General features: G+C 37.8%; 1 protein-coding gene across 1 annotated transcript in view; it reads left to right on the forward strand.

Moving 5' to 3' along the window:
* Positions 1-17,678, forward strand: part of AP3B1 (adaptor related protein complex 3 beta 1 subunit) — a 242,213-nt gene that overhangs the window by 16,859 nt on the left and 207,676 nt on the right. The window contains exon 2 of the mRNA XM_018053686.1: positions 11,305-11,380. Within this exon, the coding sequence (XP_017909175.1) occupies positions 11,305-11,380 (76 nt within the window). The remainder of the gene's footprint in view (positions 1-11,304; positions 11,381-17,678) is intronic.

Consider the following 17,678-nt stretch of genomic DNA (forward strand, 5'->3'; position numbering starts at 1 on the left):
TCTCAGCTTAATTGATCACTTCTACCTATAGAGATCTTTTATGATTGCCCAGTCGTACTTTAATTTTATTACCCTATTTTAATTATTTGAATAGTACTTATTCTGTTTATATTTGTTTCCCTTCCCTTTCCCTCTCTCCTTCCCTCCCTCCCTCCCTCTTCTGTCATTTCTGTCATTCCCCCTCACCCCTACCCCACTCCCCTGCATTCTCACTTAGAATGAGAGTCCCAGTACTTAGAGCAGTTCCTGGAACCTAGTACATACCGAATAAATGAATGTGCTAGGCCCAGTGGTAAGTGCTTTACAATGATCTCATTAAGTTTCTTAACAACCTGTGTGAAAGATATGTTTAGTTTTGTTGATTTTTATCTGTTATAGTTTCTTTCTATTGTATTGAATTCTCCCCTTATTCTTTATTTCTTTACTTGTTCTTTGAGTTTAACTTGCTGTTCTTCTTCTAGTTTCCTGAAATGGAAGCCTGTTGCTGCTGCTGCTGCTGCTGCTAAGTCGCTTCAGTCGTGTCCGACTCTGTGCGACCCCATAGACGGCAGCCCACCAGGCTCCCCTGTCCCTGGGATTCTCCAGGCAAGAACACTGGAGTGGGTTGCCATTTCCTTCTCCAATGCATAAAAGTGAAAAGTGAAAGCGAAGTCGCTCAGTTGTGTCCTACTCCCAGTGACCCCATGGACTGCAGCCTTTCAGGCTCCTCCGTCCATGGGATTTTTCAGGCAAGAGTACTGGAGTGGGGTGCCATTGCCTTCTCCCGAAATGGAAGCCTAGAATATTGATATTCAATCTTTCTTCTTTTATATTGCATTTCAGTTCAGTTCGGTTGCTTAGTTGTGTCCAGCTCTTTGCAACCCCGTGAAGCGCAGCCCACCAGGTCTCCCTGCCCATCACCAACTGCCGGAGTTCACCCAGACTCATGTCCATTGAGTTGGTGGGGCCATCCAGCCATCTCATCCTCTGTCGTCCCCTTCTCCTCCTGCCCCCAATCCCTCCCAGCATCAGGGTCTTCTCCAGTGAGTCAGTTCTTCGGATCAGGTGGCCAAAGTATTGGAGTTTCAGCTTCTGCATCCGTCCTTCCAATTAGAAATACAAATTTACTTCCAAGTGCTGCTTTTGCTGTCTATCATGCGTTGTGAGATGTTGCAATTTTGTTGGTCAGTTCAAAATATTTTCTAATATCCCTGATGATTTTTTCTTTGACCCATAGGTTATTTAAAGTGTGTTGTTTATCTTTCCAAACATCTGAGCATTTTCTAGCTCTTTTTTCTTTGGATTTTTAGTTAGATTCCATGTACCCTAAATGATTTTAGATCTTTGAAATTTGTTAAGATCTTATCCAGCATAGAATTTTATTTTGGTAAGTAGTGTTCTGTGTGCACTTGAAAAGAATGTTTATTCTGCAGTTGTTGGATATACTGTTCTGTGCATGTCAGGTTAAGCTGGTTATTTGTGTTCATATTTTCTACATCTTTATTGAATTTTTTAATCTACTTGTTCTCAGAGAGGTGTGTTAAAAGTGCCAGTTATGCTCGTGGATATATGTCTTTCTTCTATTAGTTCTGCTTTATAGATGGAAGTTTTCCTTTACAGATGAAAGGTGTAAATTTAGAATAAATCCCATGTAAATTTAGAGTTGTCTTCCTTTTGAAATGATATCCTTTTATATCCTGGCAGCAGATCCTCAGCAGTTATTGGTCTGAAAATTACTTTTTTTCACCTTCAGCTTTGAAGCATATTTTCTTTCAGTGGGTATAGAATTGTTTGTTGGCCTTATTTCTTTCGGCTTTTTGAAGATGTCATTTGATTGTCTTCTGACGTCTGTAGATTCTTTTGAAAAGTTGGCTCTCAGTATTATTGTTGATCCTTTTAAAACAAGGATTAATAAACTATGGCCTGTGCATTTGTGCATGCTTGCTGAGTCGCTTAGTAGTATCTGATTCTATGTGAACATATGGACTAGAGCCTGGCAGGCTTCTGTGTGGAATTTTCCAGATGAGAATACAGGAGTGGGTTGCCATTTCCTGCTCCAGGAGGTCTTCCCAACCCAGGGATCAAACCCGTGTCTCTTGGGTCTCCTGCAGTGGCAGGTGGATTCTTTACCACTGTGCCACCTGGAAATCCTCATATGTATAAAGTTTTATTAGAACACAGCCAGCCCATTTATTTATTGTTTTAACTGATTTTACTTTACAGTCATCAGAGATGGCATGGCATGTAATGCCTAAAATATTTGGCCCTTTATTGACAAGTTTTGTTGACCCTTTCCTTAAGGAAATGTCTCTCTTTTTTTTTTTGCATGCATTAAAGATTTTTCTCATTATCTTTTGATTTTCAGCTGTTTGACTATTCTAGACCATGTATGTGTGTGTGTATGTGTGTGTGTATGTGTGTGTGTCTGTCTGTCTGTCTCCGTGTGTATGGCTTTATGTTTTTCCTTTTTTTTTTTAGATTTTAAAATATATAGTAAGTTTACGTCTTTCATCAGTTTAGAAAAATTCTTAGTCATTAGCTTTTGAAATATTGCTTTTGTCCCGTTCTTTTGGGGGTTTCCCTGATAGCTCAGTTGGTAAAGAATCTGGGTCTGGAAGATCTGCTGGAGAAGGGATAGGCTACCCACTTTAGTGTTCTTGAGCTTTCCTTGTGGCTCAGCTGGTAAAAAATCCGCCTGCAATGCGAGAGACCTGGGTTGAATCCCTGGGTTAGGGAGAGCCCTTGGAGAAGGGAAAGGCTACCCACTCCAGTATTCTGGCCTGGAGAATTCCACGGACTATATAGTCCATGGGGTCACAAGGAGTTGGACACAACTGAGCGACTTTCATTTCACTTCACTTGTCTCTCCTCCCTCTTTTTAGGTATGTTAGATATTCTAATTATATTATACATGTCTCTGATGTGCTAGTCAATGTTTTCCATTCTTGTATTTCTTGGTGCTTCAGATTGTGTATTTTCTCTTGACCTGCCTTTACTTTCAATAGTCCTATTATCTTCTGCTATTTTCAGTCTGCTCTTAAACCTATCTAGTGAGTGCTTCATTTCATAAATTATACTTTAAATTTCTGAATGTTCATTTAATTATTTTGTATAGATTTTACTACTTTATTGACATTCTCTATTATTTTGTCTCTTTTGTCCATCTTTTCCTGTGTTTTCCTGCCATATTAACTGTAGTAGTTTAAAAGTCCCTGTTTAATAACTAGTTTGTGAGTTACCCTGGATCTCTTTCAATTCCTTTTTGTCTTTTCTCTCCCTTCTCTCCTTCCCTCTTTCCTTCCACCCTTCTTCTCTCTTTCCTGTCATTTGTTCCTGTTTTTAGTGTGTCTCTTAAGTTTTGACCAGATGCTAGGTAATCAGGAACATAGATGAGTCTCTGAATGATGTCTTCCAAAGAGGACTGTGTGTTTTTTTTTTCTTTCTGACAGTACAGTGCTAGCAGAACACTTTGGTCTTGTTTAAGTTCAGTTTAGGCTTTTAAAGGTTTTGTCTATTTCAGTTTTTCTTTTTTTTAAATTTTGTGATTCTTTTTTTTTTCTTTTTTTACTTTATTTTACTTTACAATACTGTATTGGTTTTGCCATACATCAACATTTTCTTATACACCTAAGAAGTATCCTTACTTTTCAATTATGCCCCTCCTGTGGTCTTAGCTGAAAGGCCAGGGTATTTACCAACACCTCCCTGGAGAAGGAAATGGTACCCCATTCCAGTATTTTTGCCTGGGAAATCCCATGGACAGAGGAGCCTGGTGGGCATACAGTTCATGGGATCACAAGACAGTTAGACACGACTGAGGAACCAGACCACCACCACATCTCCTTGGGAGACTTGGTTTCCAGCTGCTCTTCCCTGCAGTGTGTGGTTGCTGAACTCTGATCAGGTATTAATATTTAACCTCCCAGCACTGTTCTTTTCTACTGGATTTCCCACATTCTTAACTCTGTGAAAACGTAGCCAACTATTGAAGGGAGTTTGTACACAGATTTTTGTGTACCTTTTGGCTGGTTCCCTCCTCTGTAGTTTCACCCTTCGAGTTCCAGTTCCTTTGGTAGCCACAAACATTAACGTTTGTCTCTTTAGTCTTTTAAAACTGTCATTTTTATCCTTGGATTCTATTCTTCCAGATAGCGATTTGAGAAATGCAGTCGGGAAAAAAGCTGATGTGAATGAAAAGCCCACTTTATGTGCTTCCATTCCTTCCATGATCTTGGCCCCTTAAGTTCTGCCTGGATGACTTGAGAAAGTTGCCTTACTTGTTTTTTCCGGTTTTTGTAGTCATTTTCTGCGGCAGGTTTAGTGTCTTACAAATCAGAGCAGCATGGGCAGATTTGGAAGCACCTGCAGTGTCTTCCAAACCTACCGGCCAGAGTGATTCTGTTTGTGTATTAGACTATGACTTCTCTATTCATCACCCTCCGATGGTTCCCAACTTCATTCAGGGTGAGCACCAAAGCCTTTAGCATTCTTTACCTTCCTTCATCTGCTCTGCCTACAGGCTCTGCCTGGAGTGCTCTTTCTCTCTGTCCCTCCCCTCCAGTACCAGTACGGCTGACTCCCTCACTTGGCAGATGTTTGCTCAGATATTTCCTTATTTAGCCTGTTCTGACCACCCTATTTAAAATCGCCTCTTCCTTTCCCTTCTGCATTCTCTCTCCCTTTGCTCTGTTTTTCCCTCATATCATCTCATGATTTTAAAATTTATTCTTTTATTATGTTTGATTGTTGTCTCTTTTACTTATTAAAATGAAAAGAGCAGGGATTTTCATCATTTTTATTCATTGGTATGTCACAAATGCAAATTAGAACCAGATGAGAATGGAGAATTACAGAATCTAAGGGAAGAAGGAATTTAGAGATAGAAGAGAAGTAGTCAGTTATGTCAAATATCAAATAATCTAAAAGTATTCATGAGATTTCTGCATTGGATTTTTAAAGAAGGAGGTTATTTCTTACTTTTCTGAAAGAACTTTTAATAGAAGAGCAGAGAGAAAACGAAGATTACCAAGGACTGAGGCTGTTGTGATAGCAATTATAGACTATTCTTTTTTAGTTTCGTGGAGAGTATAGTAGAAAAAGTTCATATTTACTTGGATAATTTATGGTTTCTCCCTTTAGAGAGTTAATAAATGGATTATTCGGTAGTTGGAATTTTCTGGTTTTACTCACTTTTGTGTTTATTAATTAATACTTTGTGCCCAAAACTACATAAAGTTTTGAGTGTCATCCAAGAGAGAGTTACTGAGGTTTCACCTTGTGCACGGAAACTAATTACGAAGTGCAGTACCTTTAGCTGCACAGTGCTAGAAAAAAGTAAATTTTGACTCTTGTTCCCAGCCTTTTTTTTCTTGCATACCTATTCTACATACCTATTTCTACATACCTATTCATGTATACTGGAGAAGGAATTGGCAGCCCACTCCCGTGTTCTTGCCTGGAGAGCCCCATGGACAGAGGAGCCTGGTGGCTGCAGTCCATGAGGTCACAAAGAGTCAGACACACTTGAGCAACTGGGTAGCAGCATTCATGTATACAGTGGACCTTTTGGAGTTGAAGCATCTTTCACTTGAGTAGTTGTCAAAGTATGAAGAGGTGCCCATGATTTAGAATTTTTTGATGGGGCTTGAGAAAGTTTCATACTGTTCATGGGGTTCTCAAGGCAAGCATACTGAAGTGGTTTGCCATTCTTTTCTCCAGTGGACCACATTCTGTCAGACCTCTCCACCATGACCCGCCCATCTTGGGTGGCCCCACATGGCATGGCTTAGTTTCATTGAGTTAGACAGGGCTGTGGTCCGTGTGATCAGATTGACCTGTTGTCTGTGCTTGTGGTTTCAGTCTCTCTGCCCTCTGATGCCCTCTGTCAGTGCCTACCTCTTACTTGGGTTTCTCTTACCTTGGACATGGGGTCTCTCTTCACGACTGCTCCAGCAAGGCGCAGCCGCCGCTCCTTACCTCAGACGTGGGGTAGCTCCTCCCGGCCACTGCCCATGACCTTGGGTTTGGGTAGCTCCTCTCGGCCACCACCAAGAATCAGGGTTGCCAGGAGAAATATCAATAACCTCAGATATGCAGATGACACCATCCTTATGGCAGAAAGTGAAGACGAACTAAAGAGCCTCTTGAGGAAGGTGAAAGAGGAGAGTGAAAAAATTGGCTTAAAGCTCAACATTCAGAAAACGAAGATCATGGCATCTGGTCCCATCACTTCATGGCAAATAGATGGGGAAATAGTGGAAACAGTGGCTGACTTTATTTTTGTGAGCTCCAAAATCACTGCAGATGGTGATTGCAGCCATGAAATTAAAAGACACTTGCTCCTTGGAAGGAAAGTTATGACCAACCTAGACAACATATTTAAAGCAGAGACATTACTTTGTCAATAAAGGTCTGTCTAGTCAAGGCTATGGTTTTTCCAGTAGTCATGTATGGGTGTGAGAGTTGGACTGTAAAGAAATCTGAGTGCTGAAGAATTGATGCTTTTGAACTGTGGAGAAGACTCTTGAGAGTCCCTTGGACTGCAAGGAGATCCAGCCAGTCCATCTTAAAGGAAATCAGTCCTTGGTGTTCATTGGAAGGACTGATGTTGAAGCTAAAACTCCAGTACTTTGGCCACCTGATGCGAAGAGCTGACTCATTTGAAAAGACCCTGATGCTGGGAAAGATTGAGGGCAGGAGAAGGGGATGACAGAGGATGAGGTGGTTGGATGGCATCACCGACTCAATGGACATGGGTTTGGGTGGACTCCGGGTGTTGGTGATGGACAGGGAGGCCTGGCGTGCTGCGGTTCATGGGGTTGCAAAGAGTCAAACACTACTGAGTGATTGGACTGAGCTGAGAAAGTTTCAGTCCTCCCCTCTCAAAGATTTTTGATGCGTCCTTTTGAGGATGTACTTTACTGCCGATTGGAAATCACTATTCATCACTTTTCCCAATCCGTCATTCCTAGATTTAAAATTCAAGTGTTACTTTCTATAGTACCCAAATTTTTGTGATTCTTTCGAGAGAAAAGGAAGTAATTATGTAGCACAGTGCTCTCAAACAGGTTGAAGGGCCCTTTTTTTTTTCTTTTAAATTTCCAGTCCATTATGGATAGATACTTCTGTAAAATACAATAAAAAATGAATTGCTGGAAAAAGCATGCAAAATGCTAGCCCTAGTTTTTACATTCAGAAATATAACACTACAGTGTTGAAGTGCCCTAAGTATAGTCTCTCAGCTTCTGTTTCTGTCTCCTATGGATTAGTGGCAAGAATTTGTGCGCTGGTAATGGCTCTCGGGCCGGTCCTTCTCTGATCGGATCAGGAGAAGTGCCGAGACAGTGTGCAGTGCTGTGCTGTTAGTTTCCTCTTAATCTACACAGTCTTTCAAAGGAGTAGGAGGTTTTAATGAGTTATGGATTGCAGGTTTTTTAAAAAGAGGTAATTTATACACTGTAAAAGCTTTACTACTTAAGTTCTGAAAGAGTAACTCTTAAAATTTTGCTTTTTGAATAGTTACTGCTTTACACAGTGCTGAAGTAAAAGTGACTTCTTGGTAACAGTAAGATTTTGCTTAACTTTCCAGTTACTTATTTTCCTTCGGTCCTTGAACCTATAAAAACCAGCATATTTTCAACATGAAAGGAAAAGTTATACCACTTAACACCACAAGATGTCACTTATGTAAAAATAAAGTTGTATTTTAATACTCAAAAGCTGAAAAGCTACAGGTAAGTAGATAAATGAAGAACTAGGTAAATTAAAAAAGCAGTATTTGGATTGGTTTTTGGTAGAATCAATGAAAAATGTTACTAATTCAGCATTGTTTTGAATCAACTCTTGATGTTTCACACAAAGAATTTCTTTTTGTTCCTTATTTAGATTTTTCAAAATTATAAAACTAAATTCTTAAGATAAATATAGTAGTACGTGTTAATCGGCCATATTTGAATCTGTATAATGAAGGAGGTAGACCTAAAATGGCTCAATACAAGGGAACGTATTTTGAGAGTAAACGAGGTGTTTTGGTATTTACCTTCCCATATCTTTACTGTTTTGGTGACAAGCGAAGAGGAATTTGGGTAGAGATATGTAATTTATATTAGAATTTTCAAAAGGACTTTATGACATATCTGAGTAGTTGAATATTACATCAGGTTGAAGCAGTGCCTAGGAGTTTTCTTGTTTCTTTTCTCTGAACCTCAAAGTTATTAGCTTTCTACCCATGTTAACACTGAAGATAGTTATATTTGTTATTGAAGACCGTCTTTTCTGTTAGGCATGAAGAACAGAACCTTTGACTTTAATATTGGGTTCCTGTTTTCTTATTTTTAGTTTAAGAGAGTGGATCAGGACATGAAGGTGTTTGGGAAGGCAACTGTAGCATAAGGAACAAACCGAGTTTTCATTAGGCCGTGAATAAGATTACACCTGGAGATGGAGGTTGGAATGTCCTGAAAACTGACACTTCATTATTCTTCATTGCTCATTTTTCTCTCCAGATACACTTGTAGAGAAGATCGGTAGAATACTCGTGGGGGAAAAAGGGATCAGACATGAGAAAATGAATTTTTTTTTTTGACATGTACGTGTGTGGTCACACTTTCTTGCTGTTTACTTATCTAATTACTTTACCTTTTTTCAAGTCCTTATTTCCAAAAAGGTTTAAAAGGTTTCTTTTAGGTTTTTTTAAATATGAAAGTCCACATGGTCAGTAAGTAAAACAGGAAAATAGCAAAAAGTAGAAGGGGGAAAAACCTGATTTGTGGGTCCTGCCACAAAAAATTTCAACAAAAGGAATTTTTATTCCTTTTCAGTTAACAGTGCATTGTGAAAGAACAGGGAATTTTAAGAAGGAATTCTGAATTCATTGCAGTGAGCAATTGGGAGTATTTTATATTTGGTTGTTATATATCCTCAGATGTGGTTCTTATATGTTGCTTTCTTACTATTTTTTTGATTAGCTCTATTTTTAATTAGAGAATAGTCATTATTGTGATTATTTATTGTGTCTTGCTAGTGGTCACTGCTGTATTTAATTTTATGAGCTGCTTGGAAAGGAAGAGTGACTTTCATAATAAATCTCATTGCCTTTATTTATTTTTCCTGCAATGACAGTGTGTAACATTTCACTCCAATATTATTTTGTAGGACTGCCATAACAAAATACTCCAGATGCAGTGGCCTGATGACACATTTCTTTCCCCGGATCCTGGAGGCTAGAAATTGCAGATCAGAGTTTTGGCAGATTTGGTTTCCATGGAAGCCTCTCTTCCTGGCTTGCGACGGCTGCCTACTTGCTGTGCCCTCACGTGGCCATCTTTTGGTCTTTTGAATCAGTCCTAACCTGCTCTTCTTATAAAGAATCACTTATATTGGATGAGGGCCCACCCATGGTGACCTATTTTAATTTAATTAACCTCTTCAGTGATTCTTCAAATACATCATACTCTGTGGTATTGAGGTTTAGGATTTTAACATAGGAACTTTGGAAGGGACACAACTCAGCTCATAATAACGCGTGATCAATCATTTATTCTTGGTATGTGCTTACTGCCTGTATTAGGCCTAAATTTGTAAAATGTAAAGTACTTTTGTCAAGGCTCTCTATTTAGAGTAGTTAAGGAAGCTCTTCTCACCTACTTTTAAGCTTAAGCTGAGATCAGAGAGCTTCTGATACTTTGTCTGGGTCCACACATGCATATGAGCACCTTGAACCATATTGCATGAAGCTGTGTGGAGTAAATTTTTTAAATCTCTTTTCTGGAGAGTTTGTTGTAGAAACTATTAAAAATTGCTAATCATAAACTGATAACGAGTACAAAGTGATTAGTTATAGTTTGTAATACTACAATCTGTATAGTCATTTAAGAGGATTTTTCAGTGCTGTCCTAAAATAAGGTTCAGTGGTTTAAATTCTTGAGTAAGCTTGAGACTTAAGTGTGACACTCTTAATTTCAGAGTATGTATAAGGATGGCTTATCAGAACCTTAATAATGTATTTCTCAGAAACGGATAAATGTCTTTTAATCTTTTGGAGTATTTATATCTTATTCACAAATGTGAATAAAACACTACAAAAACTTATTAATATCATTTTAATGGAGGTATAATTCTCATACACCAAATTACCCAATTTTAGATTATAATTAGATGAGTTTTTGACAGATGTATATACCTGTGAAATCACTACCACAATTAAGAAGATACACAACGTTTCCATCTTCTTATGGAAGAAATTTCTAATGCCTCTTTGTCCATTTCTCCTTCTACTTATGAATCCACTACCTTGGTTCTGTCCCTACAGATTGCATTTTATAGAACTTTAAATTAATTCAGTTGTGGTCTTTTGTGTCTGGTGTCTTTCAGTCACATAATAATTTTGAGACTTCATCCATATTATTGCATGTATCAGTGGTTGGTTCTTTTCCTTTGTGAGTAATATTCCAGTGTATGGCTAAATCCCATTTTGCCGATGGACATTTAGATTGTTTCTGTTTTTTTTTTTTTTGCTATGGATAAAGCTGCTATGCATATTCTTTAAGTTATTCTGTAGAATTATGTTTTTCTGTCTCTGAAAGTGGAATGAATGGTTCACATAGTAGGTTTATGTTTAAATTTGGAAGGAACTCCCGATTTTCCAAAGTGATTGCACTCTTTTACATTCCTACCAGCAGGGTATGAGAGTTCTAGTTGCTCCATAGCCTTGGCAATGTTTGTTATTGTCGTTGTCTTAATTTCATCTATTCTCAAGGATGTGTAATGGTTTCTCATTAAATTTGCATTTTTGATAGTTAATGGCCTTAAGTATTTGACAGTATTCCTAATCTTTTTGTGTGTGTGTGAAATGCCTGTTCAGGTTTTTTGACCATTAAAAAAAATCGGTGTGTCATCTTATAAATGAGTTGTAATTGTTATATAACTTTTTTTATAATTAAACTTTTGATTTTGAAATAATTGTATATTCATATGCGGGTATAAAAAGTAATACAGAGAGATTCTGTGTGCCCTTTACCCAGTTTCCTTCAATGATAAACTATAGTACAATATCACAGCCAAGATGTTGACATTGACGTACTTCATGAGTCTTGTTCTGATTTTCCTACTTTTATTTGTACTTAACTTGTAGATGTCTTTGTTAGGGTAGTGTACTATTCCATTTAACCACCTTGATATTATTTTGTAGGGTTAGATGAGAAACGTATTTAATTATAAATAAGAAAAATAAATTGGTAATAATGTACATCATGTTATTAAAATTACATGTTTTAATGCCTGTGTCATATAAAATCTAAATATGAAATTTTTCTTTTTTGTGTATAGAAATGAAGATCTAAAGCAAATGTTAGAGAGCAACAAAGATTCTGCTAAATTGGATGCTATGAAACGGATTGTTGGGGTAGGTAAAGTAATTAGATCATTTTGACTTTTGAATAAATGACAAGTAGTGATATGCTAAAAATATATGTTACAGAATATGTTAAATACCAAATCAAGCACTCCCATCTACCCTTTATTATTAGCTTAAAATTTCCTGTCTAAAATGTTTTGGAAGAAGTAATGAAGTGACAAAATTCAGAAACTTGAGTTCTAATTCTGTCTTTTCTGTGTCTCAAATATTTCTTTTGTCAAATAGAGTGCTAATCAGTTTGAAGAGAAAGTAAGATTATATACTACAATATTTTGACTTCCTACAAAGAGGGATACTAATGAGCTAAAGGATATTTTTTTGATCATTCTATGACCTAAAAATTGTGAGCATCCTTTCTTCTGATCTTCAGATTTCTTTACTACCAATACAAATGGTTTATTCAGTTTATCAGCATAGAACTTCTAATGAATATTAATAGATGTAAAAAACATTCTCTACTTTTCTATTGTAATAGAAAATTCAGATAATAGTCTAATATATTATTATGTAAGGGGTTCTACTGTCAGAATTAAAAATATAATGCAATTTCTGATTATATAATTTTAAAAATATTTTTGCAATTTGTGTGGGTCTTGCTCTTTTTTTTTTTTGATTGTTTATATTGACAGTGAAAAAAACTGGCTTAATTCAGTGACTATCTGCTAAAGAGTCTGCTTGTCTCAGTGGAAATAAATTTGTCAGACCTTGTCTGTCTTACTAGTGCTTTGCTTTTTTCACCACGATTGCTGATTTTGTTTTCCAGAACTTTTTGTATCAGGTCAAAATGTAGTAAATTCATGTAATTGCACAAATAAACTCTACTGTAGTAGGATGTAAACACAGCTGAAACAGTACTGTTTTCCAGGAGACAGTGCCACGATATGAGAGTCTGAAATCTCTATTCTAAAATCCAAATCCCATTTATGAAGGATGATTATAGATATGAATTTACTGTGTTCAAAAGTCTGTTGTTGTGAAAACCCAATGTGTGAAAGTCAAGGACTAATTATACCTGTAGATCTTGCTTGATTCTTTTATTTAGATTTATGTCATTTGGTAATGAAGGCAAATGATGAAGAGTTTTTGGTAAATTTTTCATTTGTTCATGTTAAACCAAGGCTTCCCTAGTGGCTCTGCAGATAAAGAATCCATCTGCGGTGCAGAAGACGCAGGAGACACAGGTTTGGCCCCTGGGTCAGGAAGATCCCCTGAAGTTGGTAATGGCAACCTACTCCAGTATTCTTTCCTGAAAAATCCCATGGACAGAGGAACTTGGCAGACTTCAGTCTGTGGGGCCACAAATAGCTGGACACGACTGAATGAGTGAGCACACACGCAGTGTTATACTGTATAATAAGAGCATTTATGGAGAGGTAGTTCTTTGCTTTACAAGGCTTTGGTATTTGAATTTCAGTCACCACAGCTTAGTTAAATAACACCAGTCTCCTCACAATAGGTTTATATTTCAGTTATCATGGTATATTGACTTAGTAATTGCATACTGTACAAGTTTCATCACTAACTTCAGTCCTCAACTCACTATATATATAACAAATATGCGTAGGTCGTGTCACTTCTTTTTTTTTGTTGTTGTTGTCATGTCACTTCCTTCAGAGTTATTTTTAGCAGTTGGTCACTGTGTGATGCTCAGTTGTGTACAGACTGCAAAGCATGCAGTGGTGATCCCTCCTTGTTTACCTGTGAGAAGCCCACTTGACATTTTACCAAAATGGGTTATGAAAAACAGGATTTGATCAACAAAGATAAAAATGCAGGAAGGAAATGAAAAGTGATGACACTAGAAATGAAATTCAGGTAGAATGTAATTGGAGTTGTGGAGAAATTGCTGACTGTGGGAATGCTGATGCTGCCACTTTTGGAGAGACTCTAAATCCTGCCTGGGAAATCCCATGGACAGAGGAGCCTGGCGGGCTGTTAGAGTCCATGGGATTGCAGAGAGTCAGACACGACTGAGCACGCACGAACATGTAGCTAGAGGCACTTCAGTAAGGCAGGCTTTTCAACATAAATGAGGAAAATGGTTGTGATGAAAAGGCTGAAGATATGCCCCGAGGAAGTGATGCTGCCAAAAGCTTCATATTAGAGGAACTCTAGGAGATAATTCACAACATTAGAAGTACAAAGGACACAATCTTGGAAGCTGATCCAGACTTAGAATTAATTCATCAAGGAATATACAAGATGCTTGCATGCATGCATGCATGCTCAGTCGCTTCAGCTGTGTCCAACTCTTTGTGACCACATAGACTTTAGCCCACCAGGCTCCTCTGACCGTGGCATTCTCCAGGCAAGAATACTGGAGTGGGTTGCCATACCCTCCTCCAGGGGATTTTCCCAAGCCAGGAACTGAATCTAAGTCTCTTATGTCTCTTTCATTGGAGGGCGCGTTCTTTACCACTAGCGCTACGTGGGAAGCCCTAAAGATGCTTGCTTGATACTTCAAATGATGAGAATAAGGCAGGTCCATTCAGACTACTCCTGATCAGTTAATTCTCAATGATTCTAATGTTATAAGGTATCCGGTCCCATCACTTCTTGGGAAATAGATGGGAAAACAGTGGAAACAGTGTCAGACTGTATTTTGGGGGGCTCCAAAATCACTGCAGATGGTGACTGCAGCCATGAAATTAAAAGACGTTTACTCCTTGGAAGAAAAGTTATGACCAACCTAGATAGCATATTCAAAAGCAGAGACATTACTTTGCCGACTAAGGTCCGTCTAGTCAAGGCTATGGTTTTTCTAGTAGTCATGTATGGATGTGAGAGTTGGACTGTAAAGAAAGCTGAGCGCCAAAGAATTGATGCTTTTGAACTGTGGTGTTGGAGAAGACTCTTGAGAGTCGCTTGGACTGAAAGGAGATCCAACTAGTCCATTCTGAAGGAGATCAGTCCTGGGATTTCTTTGGAAGGAATGATGCTGAAGCTGAAACTCCAGTACTTTGGCCACCTCATGCAAAGAGTTGACTCATTGGAAAAGAATCTGATGCTGGGAGGGATTGGGGGCAGGAGGAGAAGGGGACGACAGAGGATGAGATGGCTGGATGGCATCACGGACTTGATGGACATGAGTCTGAGTGAACTCTGGGAGTTGGTGATGGACAGGGAGGCCTGGCGTGCTGTGATTCATGGGGTTGCAAAGAGTCAGACACGACTGAGCAACTGAACTGAACTGATATTAAATAAATGTTAATTTTATCTTGCTTCATTTTCCTACCTGTATATTTCTGATAGTAATAGAGAGTATTAAATGTTTTTTATAAAATTCTTATAAGTTACAGATCCAGCTGTCAGATTGCTTTACACTGCTTTCAGCTTGCAGACCTGCAGGATACAGTCCTGCAGTGCCGTATAAAGCAGGCAGTACTCTTAATTATTTCACTGAATTTTGGTTTTACATCCCACTAAGGTAAATTATTTCACTAAGTCTGAGGATGCTACTGAAATTCCCAAATATGAAAATGAGATACTTGGTAGTTTTTTCTATATTCCTCTTTCAAACTGATAAAGAAATAAAATGGATATTCTCACAGTCTAGACTACTTGAATGTTATAAATGTAATTTACATGTAAATAGACATCATAAAGAAGTGTAAATATAGCTATGGTAGGAGTTAGTCTGGTAGTTACAGACTTTCTCATTAGGAAGTTTGTATAAATGTAAACTTGGAACTTGATCATTAAACTGTAGGAAAATGATTCTTAATTAAAAATTACTCCTTCACTTTGTATAATGTCCTCAGGATTTATCCATATTGTTACAAATGTCAGAATTTCTTCCTTTCTCATGGCTAAATAATATCCCATTTTATATACAGCACAGACACATATGTACGTATGTGTGTGTGTGTATAAGAAAGATGTAAGTATATCTCACATTACCAACAGTGCACAGTGTTTCCCTTTGTCCACATCCTCACAAACACCTGTTATGTCTTGTCTTTTTGTTCATAGCAGTTCTAAGAGGTTTGAGGTGATAACCTCATTGTAGATTTGATGTACATTTCCTTGATACTGACTGATGTTGAACAACATCTTTTTCATGTACCTGTTGGCACCTTTAATTTACATAGTATTCTATGTCAATTATATCTCCGTAGATCTGGAAAAAAATTATTAGACAAGTGACACAAATATGTATTTGTAAATTTTCAAATCATATTGAGATATAAAAAGTAAAAATTTCAGCTTCCAGGTATACTTTAGGATTAAATTGTCAAGTTCTGTTAAAAATTGTTTTTGGATTTTGATTAGGGTAATACGGAATTTGTGTATTTCCATCTCCACTCTTTTCCTGTCTTTCAGTAGCAGTATATTCATATTTTATAGTTTTCAATCGTAAGAAATCTTGAACATTCCTTGCTAGATTCATTCCTGTGTACTTTTCAGTTTCGCTTGCCGTTATGAATGGTCCCTTTCGTTATATTTTCAAAATTAATTATTACTGATGTATAGGAGAACAGATGACTTTTCTGTTCTTGTATTTGACCTTCTCAGCGAACTCTTTGTAAATCTGATAGTTTTTGGTTTCTTTGCTTGATTTTTGGATAGTTAACTGTGTTATCCAGAAGTCATGACAGATCTATATTTTATTTTCAAATATTTTTAGCTCTTACTCGTTTTTCTTCTCTCTTTGCATGGATTAAATTACACTATGATGTTGAGTAGTAGGCATGATAGAAGACAACACTGTGTTGTTTCTGATTTTAATGGAAATATTTGTAATATTTAACTCTTGTGGAATTCAAGTAGATATGTATCTATATATTTAAGTGAAGTTGTAGATTCAGAGCATGAGTTATTGTTTAAGCCATCTTGGCCTGCTCCATTATTGCAAAGATCTCCCCTCTCACTTTTAGCCTTTATGTATGAGTCTGAGATCTAGTTTGCATTATTTCTTAGGTATGATGTGAGATGAAGAGATGAATGTTTTTTAACACATGTATATCTAATTTGCCTCTATTTTTATTAAATATTTCAATGTTTGTTATTAAAAAACTATCCTTTCCCAACCAGATTTCAACCTCAAATAACACTCAGTTTACTGTGTACTTGTGGACCCTCTTCTGAACTCTTCCGGTTCATGGGTCTTTGTGGCCTCAGTTTACCAATACCTCACCCTTGATTTCTGTAGCTTTAAAATAAAGTACTGTAAGTCTTCCTTAAAAAAAAAAAAAAAAGCTTTGTTTGTGCTATATCCTTTGCATTTCCATGTAAATTTTGAAAGGTTGTCAGTTTCTACCAAAAAAAAAGCTTCAGTTCAGTTCAGTCGCTCAGTTGTGTCTGACTCTTTGCGACCCCATGAATCGCAGCACACCAGGACTCCCTGTCCATCACCAACTCCCGGAGTTCACTCAAACTCATGACCATCAAGTCAGTGATGCCATCCAGCCATCTCATCGTCTGTTGTCCCCTTCTCCTCCTGCCCCCAATCCCTCCCAGCATCAGAGTCTTTTCCAGTGAGTCAACTCTTCACATGAGGTGGCCAAAGAACTGGAGTTTCAGCTTTAGCATCAGTCCTTCCAATGAACACCCAGGACTGATCTCCTTTAGGATGGACTGATTGGATCTCCTTGCAGTCCAAGGGACTCTCAAAAGTCTTCTCCACACCACCATTCAAAAGCATCAGTTCTTTGGCGCTCAGCTTTCTTATGGTCCAACTCTCACATCCATTCATGACTACTGGAAAAACCAACGTTTAAACTAGATGGACCTATGCTGGCAAAGTAATGTCTCTGCTTTTTAATATACTGTCTAGGTTGGTGATAACTTCTCTTCCAAGGAACAAGTGTCTTTTAATTTCATGGCTGCAGTCACCATCTGCAGTGAATTTCGAGCCCTCCAAATCTGTCACTGTTTCCATATCTATTTCCCATGAAGTGATGGGACCAGATGCCATGATCTTAATTTTCTGAAAGTTGAGTTTTAAGCCAATATTTTTACTCTCCTCTTTCACTTTCATCAAGAGGCTCTTTAGTTCTTCTTTGGTTTCTGCCATAAGTGTGGTGTCAGAAGTAGATATAAAGCAGAAGTAGTTTTTTTCTGGAACTCTCTGCATATCTGAAGTTATTGATATTTCTCCTGGCAATCTTGATTCTAGGTGCTTCATCCAGCCCAGCGTTTCTCATGATGTACTCTGCATATAAATTAAATAAGTGAGGTGACAGTGTACAGCCTTAACGTACTCCTTTCCTGATTTGGAACCAGTCTCTTGTTCCATGTCCAGTTCTAACTGTTGCTTCTTGACTGCATACGGAGCTATGAGGAG

Source organism: Capra hircus, chromosome 10 (genome assembly GCF_001704415.2).
Source record: "Capra hircus breed San Clemente chromosome 10, ASM170441v1, whole genome shotgun sequence".
NCBI lineage: Eukaryota > Metazoa > Chordata > Mammalia > Artiodactyla > Bovidae > Capra > Capra hircus.